The sequence below is a fragment of the Apteryx mantelli genome, chromosome 1 (genome assembly GCF_036417845.1).
Source record: "Apteryx mantelli isolate bAptMan1 chromosome 1, bAptMan1.hap1, whole genome shotgun sequence".
In the NCBI taxonomy this organism is placed as follows: Eukaryota; Metazoa; Chordata; class Aves; order Apterygiformes; family Apterygidae; genus Apteryx; species Apteryx mantelli.
The window spans coordinates 161964967-161981556 of NC_089978.1; the positions used below are offsets into that span (position 1 = coordinate 161964967).

The following is a 16590-nucleotide window of genomic DNA, read 5'->3' on the forward strand; positions in this document are numbered from 1 at the left end:
CACACAGCCAGCATTTCTTAGTTATATCTGGATTCCCAGAGGATGCTGGGCTCACATAATATCTCTTGCCCTCTCCGACCAGCTGTGAGTCTGGGTCCCATCTGTGCTCGTGACCATGAAAAAAGATGTTTTTCTCCTCTCTTAATGGACTACAGCAGTGAAACTGGTAAACACAAGTCCTGGCCATCAGAAGGCACCTGTGAGTAATGGGCATCAGCCCCACCAGGTACCATTGCCCAAGAACTTGAATGAGTATTTTGCTTCTGTTTTCAGGAAGAAAGTCCTAGGGGGGAAGGTAAAAGAAATAACAGCAACAGGGTTATGAAAATGGAAAAACATAACCAAAAGGAGAGCAAATTTATGCAGCTTAATGCACTCAAATTGGGGTGACCAGATAACCTCTGTCCCAGAGATGAGGAAGAACTGGCTAATGAAATCAGAAGGTCAGAGGGAAATATTTTTACCAAAGTCCAGACTATCACCATAACTCTAAAAGTTAATAATGACAGTGCCCATATTTGAAAAGGACAAAAAGTGATCGAAGGAAAATTCCAGGCTGTTAGTATAACATCAATAATACACCAGGCCTTAGAATGGTTTTTGTAGCAAAGACTAATTAAAGGCATGTTGGTGAGGGAAAATGGGATAAAATGTGACACGGATTTTCTAAAGATAGATCTTGCCAGACTAACCTAATAGCTTTTTGATAACATAACTGATTTTCTACCCCAAGGAAATTCAGTAGATTTCATCTATTTGGACTTCAGTAAACTATTTGATGCAGTCCATGCAGGGAGTTATTAGTTAAGATGGAGAAGATGGGGATTAGTAAAAGTATTGGAAAGTGAGTAGGAGCTTGCTCAAAGAGAGATGACAAGGGCTCTGTTGACTGGAATGAGGTTACAAGGGGAGTTCTTCAACTCTCCGTCTTAGAACTGATCTTTTTTAATTTTCAGGAAAGGCTTTGGCACAAATACCAGCATTGTGCTCATGAAATTAAAATTTGCTGATGCCACGAAGTTGAGAGGCATTGTCTGAACAGAGCAAGTTTGGGAAATCATCCAGGAAAAACTGAATGACCTTGAGGACTGGAACAGTAGAAATGGAATGAAACTCATTTGTCCACAATGTAAGGACAAGAGCATGGGGATTAATTGCAAAAATATATATTGTAGTGTGTATGTAATATGTACTATAATATATATCCTGTATCAGGAGCTGATTATTGAAAAGGAGCAAAGTGGTAAAGACCAGAGTGCAGTATTTCATCACAGAGTAGTTGTGAACCACCCAAGTGGCTTTTTCCTTAGCCATGAAAAAGCAAATTTGAGGATGCATCAGGAGAGGTATTCCCAGTCAAAGTAGGAAAATATTGGTGCCTCTGTATGTGGAACTGGTAGGAGGTGATGTGGAAGAGAAAATACCATGTCCAGGTCAAGAAAATATTCACATTGGACCACATACAGAGAAATGGATGATGTGAGGATTGACAAGATTTTTTTTTTACAGAGGACAACTAGGAGAATGGGCCTCATTTAGCTGAGCAAAGTGACTGCTGAGGAACCACGTGTCTGTTCTCTATAAATACATCAGGAGTAAACACCAAGGAGGGAAAGATATACTTTATTTAAAGAGCAGTGTGGGCACAAAAATATGGGGATGTTAACTGGTCACAAGTAAGTTTAAGCTGAAAATGTAGTTAGGTCCAAGCCTTGTAGTAGCAGGGGACCAGGATTAACAACTCTCCAGTCCCGTGTGCTCCAGCAGTGGCTGCCCCGTCGCAGCCTTACCCAGGGCTCCAAGTTGCATTTACAGCTCTGATCCAGAAAGCTCTCTGGGCAAGTTCAGTGTCTAAATGCCTTTGAAAATCTGTCCTTGATTGAAAATCTGATCCAATTTCAAAGTATCCTTGGCCCAGGGATCCTGAGACTGCTTTTGCTGTCTGGGACCATCCCTCTTAATGAAGGCGCTCTAGGAAAATAGGATTATCAATCTCAAGAGTGAAGCTTATTTAACGTGAGAACATCCTTGGCTCACTGTAGAGAGTTTTCTTAAGGTTGTGGAAAGGGAAGACTACAGCAGCGTAAAGGCAAGGTGTGCTGTTTTGTTCCTCCAGAGCAGGCTACACCATTTGCTATGTCGTCTTAATACTATACCACATATATACAGTTCTCACTTGAAAGCGAAAGAAGAAGAGTTGCATTGAATGTTTTATTTATGGAAATCTTGTGCTTGTGCTACAGCACAAAAATATAAATAGACTTTAATAAATAGAGATCTGAAGGCAGAAAAATATTGCCACTGCTGTTTACTCTCTCTTAAAATGCACTGGGAAAGGGGCTGAGGTTCTGGAGAGAGAGAGAGAGTCAAAAATTGCTAAGAAATTCTTCTATTTAATTAGATCCAGCCGCTGTTAAGTAGGGACAGTTGGTGTGTGCCTAGCTCCTTGAATGTCCTTGTTCTTCCTGCAGATATTCACTAATCCTTTAACACCGGCCATGGCTATTGCGGTAATTAGACACAAAAATGCCAAAGCAGCGAGCGGTTGCAAACAAGCTACTTGACAAAATCAAACAGTCCCTTGGGGCAGATGGTACCAGAGGATGAAGGAGATTTTAATACTTAAAAGGTAGTGCACAGGTTTCCTGAGGTGAATCTCAACCTGTTTTGGCAACCTGCTGTTTGAAGACAACAGTAATAAAAAATTATTGAAGATGAGGACCTTCTCCTTATGTTCTACTTCAGTTGCAGGGCCGGAGCATTCTTGTATTTTTACAGGCTTTAGGATACAGCCCTTCTGGTTTTTTTCCATTGAGAGCAAGTTCATCAGTGTTTCATACACTCCATCTCTATATATGTTCCTGAGTATGATAATCAGGATACAGATAACATACTGTCTTCCGCTGATTAGTGAAGACTTTTGCTATCTATTTATATGAGAGATGAGCCTGTACGCAATTTTTTCTCTCATATTGTTGGCCTTTTTTTAAAATCTGAAGTCAGATCCAATTTTGAAAGTGGTTCCTGGTCTATACACATGGACTAGAATATTAAAACCATTTTGAAATACAGACTTGATAGTTACATCACGTTTCTAATGTATTTTCCAGTATCTGTAACCAATTTATTCTCAGTGTCTCTTTGACAGAAATAAGAGGCCAGTTAATAAATATCTAGAGTATTTTTATTTTCTTGTCTAATTTGGCTCCTGATTAAAGTGAACAGAGATTTTTATGTTTGTGTTAAAGAAATAGTCCTCTTCATTACTTTGATCAATGTATGCACTTAAGTTTCTCTTTCTCCAAAACTGAAAATGCGAATAATTGCCACTATGTAGTATTTACATGCGGTATTAATATCAGCATCATATTTCCTTTTAAAGCACCACACTGGAAAGAGTTCCAAGAAATTTAAATCAAATTGTCTGCTACTCCTGATACTGCTGTTTATGTCTGTGGTCTCACTGAAGAGCCCCAGACAAGGAATGGGACCCTTTTATTCCATGGGCTCTGCATACCCAGATCAAAACTTCAATCCTTGACCTCAAGAACTTAAACATTGCAAATGTATTTTGCTGGCTAAAATATGGCTCCTTCCAACGTTACAACCAGCTGAACTATAATTTCTGACTTGAGACCTCATTCATATTTAGGACAGAGACATAGTGAATAAATTCCACAGAGCTAAAAAGATCAGCTTAATTAATAGATTATCATTCTTTTAATTGAAAGGGCTGATGATCAGGTCCCAGTTGAGCAACTAAGTTTTTGGTGCTTGGATACCATGAGGAGGATCTGTTCATTTCAGCTGAGAGAACTGTTTGTCCTTCTACTCATAATAGTCTGCATTCTCTTTCTTTTAAATTAACTATTAACATGCCAGCTATATACTGGCATGTATAGCTTAGAACATAATTAGGATACTCACTCTCTCTCTCTCTTTTTTTCTTTTTTTACATTTACAGAGCATTGCATTTTTTAAATTGTCCACTACTGACTATAACAATAATCCCCTCCAAAAGAACAAATAATTAAAAATCTATGCAATAAGAGAACTGCTGTGTCTACCAGTTAAAATGGAAACACTTTGCCTTAGAATCATCCATTTTCCCAAATGTATTCAGTCCACGAGTAACTTCTTAAAGAGATGCACAAACCCTATCCTACCCAGTCCGAGTGAAAATGAAAAAAACTTTCATTTAAACTGCTTCTGTAGAAGTGCTGCGTTATGTTTTCATAAGATGAGTTTGGCAAAAGATAAAAATGATTTGCTCTGCTATTAAGACCCTTTATAAATGAAGAAGATTATCTTTGACTCCTCTCAGAAGTTTGAGTATTTCAGAGTATGAAAGAATGTCATGGTCACCATAATGAATTTGACAGTAACCGTTTGCAAATAATTAATGTTACCATGGCATTCCCCATATAAAGCCACAGTAATGTTAATTATGTGCAGTGGCAACACTATAATGATTTTGAAGCTAACTGCTGTAGAAGCAATATCTGTGCGGAATTGAAAGAAGGTTTGGAATAAATCATACTGCTTTGTACGTTAAAAAATGTGGTCACAGGTTTTTGCTACAAAAATAAAATACAGAATGTTTCATCTGTTCCTAATTTTTCTTTCAGCTATAAAGGCAATTGTTTGCTTGATTCAAGGTGGGGAAGGATCAGTTAATGAGTGTATAGGGTGTGTGATTGAATGCCTGAATTAGAGGGGTGGATTTGCTGTTGAACACAAAGTCTATGATCAGTGCATGTTAATTCAAGCATAATCATGTCTCTAAGTTATGGGGATCTGAGCATGTGTATAGTGGTGGTAGTGGTCCCAAGGAGCCTGGGCAGCCCATAGGTTGCTAAATACAGAAACTTGTGGAAGGCAAACCATGGCAGTACATAACTGGAGACTCAGTCTTGTGAGAGAGTAGATCCCCCTCAAAAGGTGCTATCAGTACCTTTATCATTAAGTCACCTCTTCACTTTGCCCTCTAGGGACCTCAGAGTTTATCTGGCCCAGCTAACATCCAGAGGGGCGATGTCCTGACATTCCTGAGATTGTCTCAAGGGAGGAGCAGAGGAGAGCGCTGGCCACTGAGGACCTTCTGCTCCTCCCGTCAGCCTTCCATGCTCTTCATGTCAGTAGTGCTGGAGTAGAAACTCTCCTTAGATCATACCTAATTTTGTTTGGTTTGGATTTGCTTAAATTAGCAGTGGTCTGAGACATCCACCCATCCCCAGACATAAACAAGGATTTCATTAAGCTGAATATCTGTGGAATTTTCTTCTGAATGCCAGATGTTCCTGGGAATTACTGCGATTATGGGGCTCCCTTGAGTTTCACAGCCTAGCTGGGAGCAGAGGGAAGGGAAGGGATAGGAGGCAGGGGAAAGATAAGTTATTGAGGTGGGTGCTTTCATGAAAAAGCACCTTTTTTTCAGGATGAGGACTTACGGGAAGGACAGACTGTGTGAGAGCTGGCAGCCAGCAGGATCTGGCAACAAACTGGCATGGCCTTGGAGGGGACGTCCCACTGTCGAGCCAGTGTCAGCATCCTGTGCAATTGGAAAGATCACAAAAACTTTTTGGCAAAAGGGTTGTGAACTGACTGTGCAGTTGGGGAGATTTCCAGTTCTGTTTGCATTGCTCTTTTCAGCAGCACTTACGCTGACTTCCCTTTCTTTGCATGCACAGTTTCACAACTCTAAAAAGTGATCCTGTATATTTAGATCACTTAACTGCTCCTTCTCAACCTTATTTTTCAAGCTTCTTCCCATTCTTTTCCCACCTCTTCATAACTCATCGATATACTTGTTGCAGTACAAAGTTAAAAAATTGGAGTGCAGCAGCCCTGGGTGCCTGCTCCCTTCTTCCATTTATCTTGCATCCTTTTATGTTTATGATTCTATATTGTACCCATAGCCATGATAGTGCAGCAGCCACTTACATAGTGAAAAACGGAGCAGAGCCTGCCTGCTCGTGCTCACTAGAATGATCCTGTTGGAATCAGCATTATACAGTTAGTGGTATGAAAGAGGACTTGGGAGTAAATGCAGTGCCGTGTTGGCTAAAGGTTGTTTTTGATGGCTTTGAGGTTTTTTAATTTTTGGTTTTCATTCTGAAATATGCAGAATGTTCCTTCTGTCTGCTGTACCATTTTCCCAGTTCTTTTTCTCCAGTGTTGCAAGTGATGCCGTGTTCCTGATCATTTTTGATCTCTCTTCACTGCTTTGTATCTGTATGTGTTAAATCTCCTTTCCTTAACTTATTCATCTCTCTGGTTTCTTAAGGTATTGCTACATTTTCTTTTCTGCAGCATTTTCCATTCCTTTCCTTCACATCATGCTCTTATTTTATTAAACTCCTCAGTTTAATCATTATCCATTTCACAAAATATGATAATGATGGCACCAGCAGTGATCTATGTCAAATTTTGCCATGTGGTTTCTTTTGTTATGTCCCATAAATCAGGGATATAACTCATTAATCATGGGTCCTTTTGGGGGTATAACCAAGCACTAGACCACTGGTAATGGGTACTGAGTTTTGGTCTCCTGCTTTACGGTAGCTTGGTCTAGATCACATTTCTTCAGTGTCCCTTCAGGAGCACCCTGAAGAGCAGTGCCACGGGGAGTATAAGTGCCCCGGAAAGGTCAGCAGTCTTTACTGACCCACCAGCACCAGTCAGTGCCCAGCAGCCTTGCAGCTGGGGCACACACTCCTCTGAACCTGTATTACTGTCGCAACGTTTGGGCAGATATAGTGTCTAGGAGCCCTAGCCTTGGACGAAGACCCCTGTCCCCTAGGTGACTGAGGAGTGCTAATTTGCTGATACCTAATATCAACAGCAATTATGATGCCCCTTCCTTGGCTATAAGCAGGTGGACTGACTTGCTTTCAGGGGAGAGGAGCCAGCTCACAGAGGAGTTACTCATGGCAGAGTAAGTAATTCCTAACCCATGCCGGAACAGACATCTGGGTAGCCCACACAAGATAGGTAAGATAAGTCTTTGTTCCTCCTCCCTCCCTTGTGTGGGTGTGCAAACCGAGTCAAAATCCTGCTTTCTTTAAAGGGAAGATCATTGACTAGTGTTTTGCATGCACCAAGCCTGGCTGACGTCAGTGAAGCTCTGCCTGTTTCTACCAGCACTGAGTTTGACCCATTTTATTCACTGAGTGTATGTTATGAGCCACTGCTTCATCATTTGTACTGAGGTATAACACAAGTAGTGATTCATAGTGGCAGACACCTCTGCAGTCCTCAGAGAATTTCTAGATCTTTCTATAGCTGCACTTCTCCAAGGAACCACCTTGTTTTCAGTCCAGAGTGATCTGGACATGGCCAGCTGGAGCTGAGAAGGCCATGCTCTCTCCCTGTGCACTGAAAACCCCAAGCACCTTCCTTCTGAGTATGCTTTATCTTTGCTGTACGTTGCAAGAGTGCACAGATGATCTCTAGCATCTCATGCTATGGTGCGGCAAGTACCAAATACTGCTGTAGTGTGTGAACTTGTAAGAGCAGTAATTGCTCCCATGGGTCTCTGCGTCATTGAGCTGAGCCCTGCATGTCTCTGCTGTTTTTTTCCCCCTTTTTCTTAAACTTTCTCAGAAACTATTGCACAAAAAACAGCCTTATGATGGGTTTGTTTTTTCATCTCTGTCATAGACATATTATTCCAACAGAATTTGTTATTTCTGTTACAGTGTATTTATTGTGATTGAGTGTTGCGCATTAATCTTGCAGCATACTGTTGTGATGAAGTGTCATCCTTGTAGCCCTGGGTAATGGTACTCCAAGCTTACTTTGTTTGCATTCATTTGACATCAACTTTTTAGCAGTCGAAACTAAAACTGAGCATGTAGAATAAACATTACCGAAATGTCTGTTGCCTTCTAATCTGGTCGTGGCCCAGCTAGGCAAGCTTAAACTCAGATACAGCTTTGAGTACTAAGTCCTGCTGCAGCTTTGATCAAATTAATTAACATTTCCCGTGTCACTTTCCTTCCTATCTTGAAAGGGGAAGAACAGTAACTACAACTACATACCACTGCTTCTATATAAACAGTATATTCACTGCATATCGTTGTTAAATATTAAGCAGTGTTCTATATTATATGCAGCTCTGATAGAGCACTTTGAAGAAGAGAATGAAATGGTAATGACGTGCTGTTTATGGCTTTTTCTGTTTCCTGCAATTTTTTACATATTTAATAGAATACAAGTGTTCGATGCACATTCGCCTTTTTCCCTTTTGATCTTTTTTTGTTATTTTTCATTCGTAAGTAGCCCCTTGTTTTCCGACCTAGTGTTTTTGGAGAATGAAAGTAATGTTTATCCAAACAGTTCTTTATCCAAGTTCGCACCAAAAAGCACTGTGGATTTGGACTCCACCCTCTGCCCCAGACACTCTTCAGCATGAAAGAAAAGCAAAGCTGTCTTTTAATAAGATGAAACTGAGTTAGGTAAACATCAGATTTGAATTGCCTGCTCTCTCTGGAGCTGTAGCTTCACATCTTGGCTAAATAATTCCTAGCCCTTCTTCCATTTTAAATGGATATTTTGAGCAGTTTGCAGTTTGAGGATCTTTTGAACTAGACCTTAAGAAATGACATCCCATCTGTTATGCACAGCCAGTAAGGAGTCATGGTGTTTTGCCACGATTACCTGTCAAGAGTGCCTTCTCCTCCCTGACTGTATGGCAGCCTCTCTGTCTGTGGGACTTGCACTTTCTTCTCCAAAAAGGCTTCCCTGTTACTGGGGCTGTTTGGTAAGATCCTTGAAGCCTTTTGGAATTACATTATGTCCTCTTTGGTTTATTGTCAGTGATTATACGTCCATTTGATGTTAGCTCCAGAGCTTGCTGAAGTCAGTGAGACTTTTCAGAGATCGGGGAGACTGGATTGCCTCCCGTGTGGAGAGAGAATTTGTGGTGAGAGTGCTCTGTGGGTTGTGTCAACACAGAAACAAAATCAAGTGAAAGCTGTGGCTTTTTCCCCAGTTTTTTTATAAAATGTATAACATGTCCCATAAAAGATAGATCAAGGACAATCTCCATTAACTTGCATTAGCATTTCACATTCAGCGTTTCCCTTGAGCATGCAGGTCAAAGGAGAATGACTGTGTGTACGACCTACGTCCTTCAAAGATAGGACAAAGTATTATTTTGCCTAGGGACAGTGAGGTCTGTCCTCTGGTTGTCCTCTGAGGGAGTTTATTTCTCACGTTCACAGAATCGACGACTGTTTTTGTGCATCTCGGAAACTGGATGCAGTTGCCACTGAAGCGAAGTTCAAGCAGGACCTGGGTTTCCGAATGCTGAACTGTGGCCGAACAGATCTAGTTAAACAGGCCATATCCTTGCTGGGGCCGGATGGAATTAACAGCATGAGTGAACAGGTAACAAAAGAGAAATGTAAAGAAGTAACTGTAAAACATGAGAGTTTTGTCTGCTTATTACACAACATGAGCTCCAACATCCAGCTCAATATAGAAGGGCCCTTAATGCTTTCCCTGCATTACTTTGCATTGAATTAAAGCACCATCAGGTGAACATTCAAGTTAAGCTTGGTCATTTTGAGTCGTATTGATTATCTTGTACTGAGGTAACTCAGCATGAGGGCAAATGAGTCCCCCTTCTTACAATTCAACTGATTCAGGTGAAACCAGAAGGTAATCATAAGAGAGCTTAGTGGTGATTTGAATACTTAAACTGTTGTAATGTCATGAACAGTGGTGCGGGGCAGGGCTTTGTGAGGTGACTGTCTTTCCACAGAAAACTGCCCCGAGGTTTGCAACACATTTCATATATACCACCCAAGCCTTGGCAAGCAAAGGCAACTCTCTTTCACCTTGTCATTGAATTGGGCCCAGTTTGAACTAGTGCCTAGATGTGACAGTCTCTCTACTGCATTACCATTCTATTGGTCTTTGTGACCAACACCCACCAAATTAGGAGCCTCAATTTATCTGGAATAAAAGGAACTAGTAAGCTAAATCCCTTTATGAGTCTATGCCCTTGTCTTTGAGTAGATTCTTAACAAATATTAGCATCTCTATGAGGCTACTGGTTTTATCTGGGATAAACCTGCCTCCGTGATTTTGTACCAGCAGAAATGTGCTGGACTGTGATGTTCATAAGGTTGTTCCCCATTCCCAGAGGGAAACGATGAAAATGAATATTACTATTTCCTTTTGAAATGAAGTTGCCTGAATTTTCTGAGAAACTCATTTTGATGAGACCTTCAAGGCCAAGATCCTGCCTGTTCTGCACAAATATGAAAGATCCTGGTGCCCCTGATGAAAGTGTCACTGTGTGTTCCCGGAGCTGTGGCATCCTGTTCGGCAGGAGACAGCCGACTGCCACCCCTGTTGTAGTCACATGTGATGGGAGCTGCATTTTAAATGGGATTTAGGTCCTCTGAGATGAAAGCTGCTCTGGGAATATGAGTTATGTTGCTGTTCAGTAGTTTCAGTTTGAGACAATATCATGGATTAGTTTGAGAAATGCTTCAGAAGAGAGCAATACTCTCAGAATAAATTTTATATCAGAGAGATCATTCCAAGGTTTATACATTATACTTCTTTAAATCACTATTATTTTAAGTTGGTCTGAACCTGGAAGCTTTTCACAGCACATTTCCTCTGTCCTCCAGGCTGAAAGCTGGGAGCACTCTGGCTTGATTCGTCAAAGTACTTAATCATATGCTCAGCTCTGAACACATACTTACATCCCATTTGAGTGAAAGTTAAGCCTGTGCTTAAATGCTTCGCTGGATCAGACATCCCACATCTTGCAGGACAGAGCCCTAAGCGATATAAGGCTGAAAGAAAAAGCCATTTTTTATTTGCCAAAACCCAAATGCCTGTTGTGTTGATTGCACATGTTGTTACCGTGTTCCTGTTTATGTGTTGAGCAGTAATGATGGGCTCATTAAAAATCCATTCCTCCCACATGCGAAGGGAGAGGGGTTGAGTGATGATGCAGAGCGAGCCTGAGCTGCAGAGCAAGCTTCAGGGATGGGCAGATACAAAAGCAGCAGTGACCGCTGTGGAAGGGAAGGGGAGGTTAGAAACTTCGTTAACTGTTTTAAACCCTGATATTGCAAAATGACATTCTGGGCCCCCATTTTAGTCAATGATAAGTCCCTCATCAGCTTCAGCAGGGCCAAAATATCATGTATAGTACTTAGGCAGACTCTTTGCTTAAGCAGGGTCCCTGAAATTACTGTGGGGGATTCATTGCTCTGGACCCCCATGTGCCCAACCACTATATTTCAAGGCCCAAGCACAATATTTTATAATTACTGTGGTCCTGTTTGTTCTGGTCCTGTTTATTGCCTGCCAAAGGAAATGTGCCACTGACTAGCAGAAGTAGTTTCGAGTTGTCTTTGCAAATAACTTCACAGAATCACAGAATCACAGAATCGCTGAGGTTGGAAGGGACCTCTGGAGATCATCTAGTCCAACCCCCCTGCTCAAGCAGGGTCACCTAGAGCACATTGCACAGGATTGCATCCAGGTGTGTTTTGAATATCTCCAGAGAAGGAGACTCCACCACCTCTCTGGGCAACCTGTTCCAGAGCTCTGTCACCCTCACAGTGAAAAAGTTTTTCCTCATGTTCAGATGGAAGCGTCTGTGTTTCGGTTTGTGCCCGTTGCCTCGCGTGTCCTGTCGCTGGGCACCACTGAAAAGAGTCTGGTCCCATCCTCTCGACACCCTCCCTTCAGAAACTTGTACACATTGATAAGATCTCCTCTCAGCCTTCTCTTCTCCAGGCTAAACAGGCCAAGCTCTCTCAGCCTTTCCTCATAAGAGAGATGCTCCAGTCCCCTAATCATCTTTGTAGCCCTTCGCTGGACTTGCTCCAGTAGTGCCTCGTCCCTCTTGTACTGGGGAGCCCAGAACTGGACGCAGTACTGCAGATGTGGCCTCACCAGGGCTGAGTAGAGGGGGAGAATCACCTCCCTCGACCTGCTGGCAACGCTCTTCCTGATGCACCCCAGGATACCATTGGCCTTCTTGGCCACAAGGGCACATTGCTACCTCATGCTTAACTTGGTGTCCACCAGCACTCCCAGGTCCTTCTCAGCAGAGCTGCTTTCCAGCAGGTCAACCCCCAACCTATACTGATGCTGGGGGTTATTCCTCCCTAGGTGCAGGACCCTGCACTTGCCTTTGTTGAACTTCATGAGGTTCCTCTCCGCCCACCTCTCCAGCCTGTCCAAGTCTCTCTGAATGGCAGCACAGCCCTCTGGTGTATCCGCCACTCCTCCCAGTTTTGTGTCATCAGCAAACTTGCTGAGGGTGCACTCTGTCCCTTCATCCAGGTCATTGATGAAGAAGTTGAACAAGACTGGGCCCAGTACTGACCCCTGGGGGACACCGCTAGCTACAGGCCTCCAACTAGACTCTGCGCCGCTGATCACAACCCTCTGAGCTCTGCCTTTCAGCCAGTTCTCAATCCACCTCACTGTCCACTCATCTAACCCACACTTCCTGAGCTTGTCTATGAGGATGCTATGGGAGACAGTGTCAAAAGCCTTGCTGAAGTCTAGGTAGACAACATCCACTGCTCTCCCCTCATCTACCCAGCCAGTCATTCCATCCTAGAAGGCTATCAGATTGGTTAGGCATGATTTCCCCTTGGTGAAGCCATGCTGACTACTCCTGATCACCTTCTTGTCCTCCACATGCTTGGAGATGGCTTCCAGGATGAGCTGCTCCATCACCTTTCCAGGGATGGAGGTGAGGCTGACTGGCCTGTAGTTCCCTGGGTCCTCCTTCTTGCCCTTTTTGAAGACTGGGGTGACATTGGCTTTCTTCCAGTCTTCAGGCACCTCTCCTGTCCTTCATGACCTTTCAAAGATGATGGAGAGTGGCTTAGCAATGACATCCGCCAGCTCCCTCAGCACTCGTGGGTGCATCCCATCAGGGCCCATGGATTTGTGGGTGTCAAGTTTGCTTAAATGATCTCTAACCCACTCCTCCTCCACCAAGGGAAAGTCTTCCTTCCTCCAGACTTTCTCTCTTGCCTCCGGGATCTGGGGTTCCTGAGGGCTGGCCTGAGCAGTAAAGACTGAAGCAAAGAAGGCATTCAGTAACTCTGCCTTCTCTGCATCCTTCGTCACCAGGGCACCCACCCCGTTCAGCAAAGGGCCCACATTTTCCCTAGTCTTCCTCTTGCTGCTGATGTATTTGAAGAAGCCCTTCTTGCTGTCCTTGACATCTCTAGCCAGATTTAATTCCAGACGGGCCTTAGCCTTCCTCGTCGCATCCCTGCATACTCTGACAACATTCCTATATTCCTCCCAAGTGGCCTGTCCCCCTTTCCACTTTCTGTAGACTTCCTTCTTCTGGTTGAGTTTTGCCAGGAGCTCCTTGCTCATCCATGCAGGTCTCCTGCCTCCTTTGCTTGACTTCCTACTCATAGGGATGCACCGCTCTTGAGCCTGGAGGAAGCGATGTTTGAATATTAACCAGCTCTCTTGAACACTCCTTCCTTCTAGGGCCCTCACCCATGGGATTCCTCCAAGTAGGTCCCTGAAGAGGCCAAAGTTTGCTCTCCTGAAGTCCAGGGTTGCGATCCTACTTGGTGCCCTGCTGCCTCCTCGCAGGATCCTGAACTCCACCATCTCGTGGTCACTGCAGCCAAGGCAGCCCCCGACCTTCACATCTTCCACCAGTCCTTCTTTGTTTGTTAGTACGAGGTCCAGCAGCACACCTCTCCTTGTTGGCTCCTCCACCACCTGTGTCAAGAAGTTGTCACCAATGCTCTGCAGGAACCTCCAGGACTGTTTGTGCCTAGCTGTGTTGTCTTTCCAGCAGATATCGGGGTGGTTGAAGTCCCCCATGAGAACCGGGGCCTGGGATCGTGAGGCTACTTCCAGCTGTCTGTAGAAGGCCTCATCGACTTCCTCATCCTGATCAGGTGGCCTGTAGTAAACACCCACAACAGTGTCCCCCATGCTAGCCTGCCCTTTGATCCTTACCCATAAGCTCTCGACTCGCTCTTCATCCACCCCTAGGCACAGCTCAATACATTCCAGTTGCTCTCTCACATAAAGAGCAACTCCACCACCTCGCTTTCCTGGCCTGTCTTTCCTAAAAAGCACGTAGCCATCCATGACGGCACTCCAGTCATGCGAGCTATCCCACCATGTCTCTGTAATGGCAATGAGATCATGGCCCTGCGACCGCACACATATCTCTAGTTCTTCCTGTTTGTTCCCCAAGCTGCGTGCATTGGTGTACAGGCATTTCAGGGAGGTGATCGAGCATGCAGGTTTCCCAGGAGGGGTACAAGAGGATCCTCCATAGCCACATCCCACGCGCACTTCCCTGGCTGCATTCACCTGTTGGAGGCATCCCGACTTGAGCTGTCTTTTGCCAGCTACCCTGTCACTATAACTCTCCCCTTCCCCCATCTTTCCTAGTTTAAAGCCCTCCTTACCAGGCTGGCCAACCTGTTGGCAAAGACCCGCGTGCCCCGCCTCGTGAGGTGGATCCCATCTCTCGCCATCAGTTGTCAATCTTCAAACAGGGTCCCATGGTCGTAGAAACCAAAACCCTGTTGCCAACACCAGCGGCGCAGCCAGTCGTTAACCTGGAAAGTCCGTCTCCTCCTCCTCTCATCCATCCCCCTCACTGGCAGGATTGAGGAGAAGATGACCTGGGCTCCCAGACCCTTGAGCACCATCCCCAGAGCTCTGAAATCCTGCTTGATGGTCTCCAGTTTGCCCTTGGTGTCATTGGCACCCACATGGAAGAGCAGCAGTGGGTAATAGTCCGAAGAATGGACGAGCCTAGGCAGTCTTTGCATGACATCTCTCACACGAGCCCCCGGCAGGCCACAAACCTCTCTAGACAAGAGGTCAGGTCGGCAGATAGATGCCTCCGTCCCCTGTAGCAGGGAGTCCCCCACAACAATCACCCGCCGCTTTTTCCGGGCGTTCCGGCAAGGCACAGGGTCTGTTGTCCCAGGTACTTCCCTGGCAGCCATGCCCATCTCCTCCTCATCCTGGAGGGCACTAAACCTGTTCTTCAGCTTCAGGTCTTCAGGAGGAGTAGGAGCCTTTCTCCTCCCACGAGCAGTGACCAGTTTCCAGCCTTCTTCTACAATGTTATGATGTACCGTTTCACACGGCACAGAGCCCTCTGGCAACTCCACTGCTGCAGGCGGTTGGGACTCCCGAAGCTGCACAGTCTCCGAGAATACCCTGTCTATCTCTTGCTCTGCTTCTCGGATGCTGCGCAGCCTACTGACCTCCTCCCGTAACTCCCTTACCTGACGACACAACTCGTCAACAGCAGCACACCTCCTGCAGGAGAGCTGGCTGCCAGCCCAGGCCTCCCGGAGAGGCCCCAAGCACTCCCTGCAGCCTGAGACCTGGAGAGCCGCATCTACTGTCAGAGGGTCGGTCTGGGTCGCAGCCTCTGACACAGCAACTCCAACAGCCACTGGGGAACGTGCTGTGCGGCGTGTCACGACCATACTTGAGGAAACCTACACCACAGGGAACAGAAACGAAGGTCCCTTCGCGCGTCCCTTCTGCGTGCCCTTCTGCGCGAACTGCTGCGCAAACTGCTGCGCAAACTGCTGCGCAAACTGCTGCGTCTGTTCGCTGCCTCTGTTCGCTGCCTCTGTTCGCTGTGCTCAGGTCACCCAAGAACCTTCCTTGCCTGAGGTGAAGTTGCTTCTTGTTAATAATGGTATCAGGCCCCAAATTCCTGTGCCCAGTGAAATGTTCAATGTGTTTCAAGGGGGCTTGAGAAATCTCAGTATCTTACAGAGTCAAACCTTATATTTTCTCTACAAGGGCAACTTTCACATGCCTAAGAGGCCCCTATCCTTAGCCCTGCATGGAAACATGAAAAATGGGTAGTTCAGCAAAAGTAGTGGTGCTGGGCTCTTGCTGGGAAGAACAGAGTTGTGGCTCTGCTTCTGGCTACGCTGAGCGTCTCTCTTGTCTTTGAAAATAATTTCACTTCACGACAACACTCAGGTTAAACAGCAAGCATGCTATCATCTGACAGCAAATTTACTAGGGGACCTCAAGACAGGTTGTAAACATGCGTGCAGTGTAGCTGTGTGCTGCAGTACATTTACTGTAATACAATTGGTGGCTATTGATCAACACCCCCCACCGTATTTAATAAGCAGATTTTTCTATTATAATTTATGGTAGATGTAATGATATCTTCATGGTTTCATCTAGACTCATTACCACTGCCAAAGTAATACTTATCTTAAGGGAAATGGTGATCAGCTGCACCAGATATTTCAGATTAATACAAATTGTTTTGTGGTGGTTCTGTAGTGAAGGGTCAGTTAATCTAGTTTTCCTCCAAACTGTGCAGTGTTTTCCTAGAGCCAGCAACTTGCAACAATGCTGTCTAGCATTTCATTTAAAATTAAGTCATTGTTTGCTGTGGAGTGCTATACGAAGCTTTTACATTTCCAGCCCCTCATGAAAAAGCTGTGCCCAGATCTAACCTGTCTTAAGAGAAACTGTGGGTGTTTTTAAAGGCTCTGTGAGGAATTAGAAATTAAAAAGTAGATTTGATGAAACAGGGATCATAGAAAATGGAATAGA

General features: G+C 44.6%; 1 protein-coding gene across 13 annotated transcripts in view; it reads left to right on the forward strand.

The window, feature by feature from the left end:
* The window catches only part of ABTB3 (ankyrin repeat and BTB domain containing 3), a 194100-nt gene that overhangs the window by 144579 nt on the left and 32931 nt on the right, over window positions 1-16590 (forward strand). For 12 of the 13 annotated variants that reach the window (XM_067308845.1, XM_067308852.1, XM_067308876.1 and 9 more), the window contains one exon: window positions 9228-9393. The exons of the other annotated variant lie outside the window; for it this stretch is intronic. In XM_067308845.1, coding sequence (XP_067164946.1) covers window positions 9228-9393 — 166 coding nt within the window. The remainder of the gene's footprint in view (window positions 1-9227; window positions 9394-16590) is intronic. 13 annotated transcript variants of the gene reach the window in all.